The sequence below is a fragment of the Anneissia japonica genome, unplaced genomic scaffold (genome assembly GCF_011630105.1).
Source record: "Anneissia japonica isolate Jap-2015-1 unplaced genomic scaffold, ASM1163010v1 scaffold287611_len363355_cov233, whole genome shotgun sequence".
Classification (NCBI taxonomy): Eukaryota; Metazoa; Echinodermata; class Crinoidea; order Comatulida; family Comatulidae; genus Anneissia; species Anneissia japonica.
This window is the reverse complement of record NW_022732785.1, coordinates 3,677-10,849: the sequence shown is the minus strand read 5'-3', so window position 1 is coordinate 10,849 and position 7,173 is coordinate 3,677. Positions and strand designations below refer to the sequence as shown.

At 36.6% G+C, this 7,173-nt stretch overlaps 1 protein-coding gene across 2 annotated transcripts; it reads left to right on the top strand.

Moving 5' to 3' along the window:
* The first annotated feature begins 639 nt into the window (after positions 1 to 639).
* LOC117115809 (exosome complex component RRP45-like) lies at positions 640 to 7,167 on the top strand. 2 transcript variants are annotated; one of them, XM_033259752.1, is made up of 6 exons: positions 640 to 713; positions 3,384 to 3,516; positions 3,944 to 4,029; positions 4,706 to 4,843; positions 5,197 to 5,314; positions 6,714 to 7,167. In XM_033259752.1, the coding sequence occupies exons 1-5, from the start codon at positions 676 to 678 to the stop codon at positions 5,276 to 5,278; spliced, it is 477 nt and encodes a 158-aa protein (XP_033115643.1). In that variant the 5' UTR covers positions 640 to 675; the 3' UTR covers positions 5,279 to 5,314; positions 6,714 to 7,167. The 2 variants fall into 2 exon arrangements, with proteins under 2 accessions (XP_033115643.1, XP_033115641.1); XM_033259750.1 differs by lacking the exon at positions 6,714 to 7,167 and adding an exon at positions 5,491 to 6,070.
* Positions 7,168 to 7,173: the final 6 nt, after the last annotated feature.

Below are 7,173 nucleotides of genomic sequence, written 5' to 3'. Positions count from 1 at the left end.
ATTATTTGAAGGTGTTCTGTGGGTTCTATTAGTGTTTTAGTATACTTTAACGGCTAAAATTGACGGACCTGGTGTACCTAGGCCTAGCCTAGACACATACGTAATGTAGGCTTCTCTTTGGGCGACACCGTCGGACTAGCTGGTGTAGGCCTAGAGACATCTGATATACTGTACTACACCATTACGTAAAGTAGGTTTCTTGGCCTACCACCAGCCTGCCGTCAAGCAATAAAAATCAACATTTGTGGAATTATTTTCCGAGAAATGATGGTTAAAAATTCTGGACACATAAATATGCAGCATGTGATGGACGGACGAACTTAAGGGCTGTCTCTTATACACATTTAGATGTGTATAAGAGACAGCATTATAACTATATAATTTACTACGTACGTGACTATATCTCATCTTCTCTGTTTATAATCTGTCAACAGTTTTGTGTTCGTCATCTGTTATATATCTTCAGCTTCCTGTTCTGCTTGGTTCTCACAACATCTCCATGCTTTCATCATCTTTATTTACATTTTGTATTTAAATTAAGCATATACAGCCAGAAACTGCAATAACATTTGACAGTCTCTTGTTTGAAATTGAAGCTAATTTGATCTTTAACTTTTGTATTTATTTGCATAGCATTATGACGACAAAGACCCTGTGCCATTGAGTGTTCACCACATGCCTCTCTGTGTAACCTTTGCAATCTTTGATCATGGGTGAGTATTTTTATATATAGAGTCAGCAGTGTATACTACATAAATAATACCAAATATATACTCTTTATGTTTGTATGAATGCTTCACCAAACTGTTGTCATTGACTTTTTCTAGTAAGTATTATATTTTCTGCAGCTTTAATCTTGTAAAAAATATAAACATTTCAGTATTTAGTGATCGAACATCTGACTTGAATATAGAGAAACAAAGTAATGTCATATTGTCATAGTGTTGTTATTATTATTATTAGTATTATTATTATTATTATTATTATTTTGTTATCATTGTTATTATTATTATTATTATTATTATTATTAGTTCCTTTGTGACCTTAGGTCACATGGAACTAATGTAATGGTTCACATGTAAAATGTGTGTATGAGATGTGACACCAAAAAAGGTCAGCATATTTGTAAACAAATAGGCTCCGAAACGGTGCATAGTGGCAGGTATACATTGTGCTCGATAGTTGCTGGTGGACATGCAATTGTGCAAGAAATGTTTGTTTTTTTGGTTAGATGAAAAATGTAGGCTGTAGGCGATAAAACATATACCCCCTACCACCAGTTTTGAGTCGTTTTTTAGTCGAAAATTTGATTTGCGATGCGTCGGGTCAAACTTTCCCGACATTTTGTTTCTGTCGCGAGCTGCCTAGAAAAGTTCTTTATGTTGTTTTCGCGACTGTCAGTAAACATCGAGCAAACTGAGATAGTTGTGGCATATCAGCCACTTACTTGTGCTTTTATTTGAAGGTGTTCTGTGTGTTCTATTAGTGTTTTAGTATACTTTAACGGCTAAGATTGACGGACCTGGTGCACTTAGGCCTAGCCTAGACACATACGTAATGTAGGCTTCTCTTTGGGCGACACTGTCGGACCTGGTTTAGGCCTAGACACATCTGATACATTGTACTATACCATTACGTATTAAAGTAGGTTTCTTGGCCTACCACCAGCCTGCCGTCAAGCAATAAAAATCAACATTTGTGGAATTATTTTCCAAGAAATGATGGTTAAAAATTCTGGACACATAAATATGCAGCATGTGATGGACGGACGAACTTAAGGGTTGGCAGGGGCAGCATGTGATGGACGGACGAACCTAAGGGTTGGCGGGGGGACGGGAGTTCATCAAATGATGTTTGGGAAAATAATGGTCAGAAACAGCATCTGATGGACAGTCCCGGGTAGGGGAGAACCTTAAAATTATGGACACATAAATGTACAGCATAGCTTCATCAAATGATGTTTGGGAAAATAATGATTAGAAAATACAGCATCTGATGGACAGTCCCGGGTGGGGGAGAACCTTAAAATTATGGACACATAAATTTACAGCATGGGACTGCGTGTCCGGACAAATACCCCCTGGAAAATCACCCCAAAGCCCCAGGAATCACCATACCCACCAAGGACAATTACAATTAATTTTCCGGGGGTAATTATCCTAGTACCGATGGACTGACCGTCTATACACATATACAACGTGTGATGGAGGCATGTATCGGTGGGGGAGAACCTTAAAATTATGGACACATAAATTTACAGCATGTGATGGACTGACCATCTATACACATATACAGCATGTGATGGAGGTATGTGATAGACGGACGAACGTATGCCTTTCTTCAATTAATTTCCAATAAAATAATTATTACAACTTCAAGAAAACTCGTGTTTTTATTGTATAAATTAATTTCACAAGCATTTATTCTGAAATATAGCGCTATCAATATTCTTTCTATAACGGTACAAGCCACCGGGAAACAGACGTCGAACAGAAAGTTTCAACAGCCCACGTGTGTTTTGTTGCGACATCATAAATGAAGCTGCTCACGTGACCTCTAGGACCACACTCCCGAAAAGAAGTTTATTTATTGTTTTGAGCAAAGCGGTTTCGAATTAAACTTGTTTCAAAATTGTTTGATTGAACGTAACTATGAAAATAATTATTTAAACAATCCAAACAATTGCTTGATTGTCATAGAAAATGTAGTAGGACAGTACAGCACTGTATAGTGAGTATAATTACAAATACTAGCCCTTCAAAGCCTAGGCTAATTAATTGGGCTAGTTAGTAGGAGCATGGGCCCAAGCTAGACAGACGGCGCCTGATTTTCGCTGCGGTTCGCGATCTGAACTTTTTGGGAGTAGGTTAGCGACCGGTGTATAGGCCGCACCCCAAACTTCGAGGGGAAAATCGCGTATAAAATTTGCGGCTTATTAACCGGAAAATACGGTTTATGGAGCAAAAACTTGTGTTTCTTCATAATTTTAAGGGGGACGGGAGAATTTGTATGAGGCTGGGTGGAAGGCCTTAATAATAGCTTTAGGATGGGCGCAAGACGTCAAGAGTGGGCGGCGCCGCCCACCTCCGCCCTGCATAACGACATCCCTGCACTTCTCAGAACCCCTTACACCCCCCCTTTCATAAATTTCTGGATCCGCCTCTGATTTTTTTGACTGAAAATGAAAATACTGTATTACCTTACACAATCATTATTCAAAAAGATACAATAAGTTATTCCAATTGCCAAATGTACATTGATTTTTTACGTACAAAGGAACGTACGCACACGCACGGTTCTGGTTATTATTATTAATACAATTTAGTACTATATAGTTAATCTTAATGTTAATAATGTATTTTATATTGTTTCCATTCCAAAAGAAATTATATAGTTGTTGACCCAAGTACTGAGGAGGAGAATGTGATGGAAGGTGTGATGGTGGTGGCAATGAACTCCAATAATGAAGTCTGTACTGTGCATATGAGTGGCAATATGCTGTTGGTTAAACAACAAGTAAGTGTACATAGTCATATAGTCATGTATTTTGTTCTTGCATATGATATATTTTGCATGCATTGATACACTTACAAACCAAGCTGGTAGGCTTGTGCCCTAATCTGCCTGTGCATAATAATACCATAGCCTTTAGCTTCAGCTTTTCTGCATTATTGATTGTCAAACCTACTGTTAGTAATATCAAACATTTCTGAAGAATAACAGAAATATATAAAACAAAATTATAAAATGTTTGCACACTTAGTAATCATGGGTAGCTGAGATGTATTATTATCTTATAAAGACAAATTATTTTTAAATATTCCCAAAAGTTAAGGCCACTAAAAAGAGATCAAAAATCATCTGAGCTTAGATGTACAGAATCCATTGTAAATATTGCTCATTGAGAAACATGTATTATAATGATGACAATTATTATTATTAGCTTCTGCATTGTGCTAAGATTGCAGCTGTCAAAGTGGAAGAACTTACAAATGTTATCAAGAAGTTTATGCAAAGTGACAAATCAAGGTAACTAAGTGTTTGATAAACAAACTCTTAAACTGGATGTAACTATGTTCATTACTTAAACCATTTGCCTTGGCGAGTGTCTATGGCAACAGGACAAGAAACCACTTGCTAGGTATGGTATTCATGGCAACAGGACACAAAACCACTTTCACAGTCTAGTGGCCATGCCAACAGGACAAGTGATGCTGGGATTGGTTTTATTGTCAACAGAATAAGAAATCACTTTGTCAGTTCATGCTCAAGTACAAATTTATTCCAGTTCCTTAGTTTAAATGTAATGAAAATGATGGGATAGAAAATACATTCTAAAGAAGCAAAGCTTTTAGCATGTAGTCATAAAGGGGTAAAAATATTCCCTACCAAACACCATTCCAGTATTTTCTAGTCTAGTTTTCGGGGAAATGGTATCCATGGAAGCTAGCATTTGCAATGTAGAAAGAAGTTAATTTGATCATTTTTAAAATTCATTTCTTTTAATATGTCAATAGCAAAAAGGTTGCACTGAAACAAGGAGTGAATTTATCTTTTCCTTAAAGGATTTAATAGCGAAGAGTGAATTTATCTTTTTTCTTGAAGGACGTAGTACTATAGCAAGGAGTGAATTTATCTTTAAATAAGCCAGTAAGAAGTATTTGTACTATAAAAAAAGTCAATTGATTTTGAAATGTTTTAATAGGTCAGAAACAAGCAGTTGTGGAAGAGAGAGGCAATTGATCACAAAGCAGGTAGCACCAATGCAACATATCAGTATTAAGGGAATAATAGCAGATATCAATACACACACACCTGCTGTCACACCTGGACAGGCAGCTACGTATCCTTTCAACAATAGAAAGAAGTTGCATTTACAAGTTCATTTGAAAGACGAAACCCAAGAACACTGACACAAATGCAGTACCATGTCATTGCCAAGAAAGTGACAATATGCCTGCAGTACCATGTCATTGCCAAGAAAGTGACAATATGCCACTGTGCTGTCACAGTAATTTATTTGTCATGGTTTCATAAATTGCTTAATCTGATTTCCAGTTGTCATCATACATGGGCGACACAATCTTTACCCCTTTTTTAACCTATTGTCATCATCATCGTTAAAACATGAGAAAGGTACAATGTTAAGGGAAAGATTCAAATGATTATTGTTATGACCTTTAAGTAGCTTGATAGATCAGCAAATGTTGTTACACTAGAACAAGCTGGACTTGGTGTCATTGAGAACAATCGAGATTCTGTGTGGAAAAAAGTGTGAACAATTGAATACAAAAATGGACAGCAGAATTTAAATGTTTGTATATTTTTGTACTAGTTTTTGTAGTCTACAATTGTACAATTGCATTATGATGATACTGATTGCATTATTGTAATGTTCTGATTTTGGACATAGTAGTAATGATTGATTTTAGACTTAGTAATAATGATTGATTTTGGACTTCCTTGTAATGTTTGATTTTTATTTTCAAGGAAACAAAACCTGGAAAACCAAAGATATGAGAATACTTCAAGTGGTTGAATTTGAAGCAATAAGGATTTCCTGTACTTGGACGATAACAATAGTACTGTTGCAACTGATCAGTGCATTAACCAGTGTCTACACAGGGACAATTTATCAGTGCCTACAGTAGGCCAATGCCTATACAGGAAGAATGGACATACAATAGGCCAGTGCATACACAAAGCAAATAATCTGGGCCTTACTGAAACAGTTAATCAGGGTCTCTAATTGGCCAGTGCCTACATTGGACCAGTTAAATTATATCAGGACCACAGTTCCTATATAGGGTCTGTGTCAGGGCATACGGTTTTCCTCCTGGAACAACTAATTTAAGCGATCAATTTAAACCTGACTGGGCTTTAACATCCTCAGCGCAAGAAGCACTTACATTACCACTTGCTTAGAATGCTTAGAATTGTGAAGTACATAGAGTAATGTTTCAGTAGGTTGTGGCCCATGTGGCTGTTTCAGTGATTTAAGCAACAGTCGGATTGGAGACAAGTGTTTAGAATATGAGTGCTCATTAAATCAGTGCATCTTCTACTGTCAGTAGTTTGTTGATCTCAATTATCTGTGTTAACGGTGTCCTTCACTAAATTTAAATAATATGTTTGTTTTGGAATCAGGCAACATCCTGCCATTGTCCCAATCACTATGTTCAGCCAGATTTTGCTTTATGGTATCTGATTAATGCAACATTATATATACATGGTATGTTGTGTGTGGTTGTAATACAACATTATATATACATGGTATGTTTAGTGTGGGTTCCCGGTTTTCAAAAGACTGAAGAATTTCTTATTCCCATGATAGATTCACTTCTTTAAAAAGGTCCAGAAAAAGTGTGCCTTTCCCCCTGATGTCTTTTGTATTAAAATAACTTGTAACAGTATGTAGCCAGAATGATAGTACTCTTGTAATATTATTTTATTTTCTCTTATTTGGTGGTTATACAAGAATGGCTATTGCTTTCATAATTAACATTGTATTAAGTTTTAACAGTAAAGTACTGTATATACTGTACTATTGGAACATTGAACCTCGTAGTGGATTTACCGTAAATGCTCAAATAAGCGCCGCTGAGCTTATAACATTTTGAAGGTTTCAGTGCGTGTGTTATGTTTTTATTTTCTAGCACTTTCTTTTCCGTTTTAAACATTTATACTGTTTTTTTTTCCTTTTTCTGTTGTAGTGGAAAGCGCATAGAGACAAATGTTAATGCGATTGTTCTTTTATTTAAATACTGAACTCTATCAGATGCACATGTCAAAAGTGGGTTCATGCGAGATGTACTGGAGTGAAGAATATTACCAGCAGCATGGCCCAGAGTTTTGACTAAGAAATGCAGAGAGACTAGTAATGGATTGGCGGAGAAGCAGGTTGGGATGTACATGGAGACGATCAGAAGGTTGATAGGTTTTGTTATCTTGGGGACACAATCAACTGTGGTGGTGGATGTGAGATTGCAGTGGTAATAAGATGCATATTGGGGTGGATGAAGTTTAATGAGCTGATTTCGATCCTAGCAGGTAGATGGTTCACAATGAGAATGAAATTCAAGATCTATAAGGCTTGGATATGCCACTGATCTAATTGTAGAAGTGAAGTGGTAAAGAGAGATGGATGGGTCATGTGCTGGGAAGATGATGAAC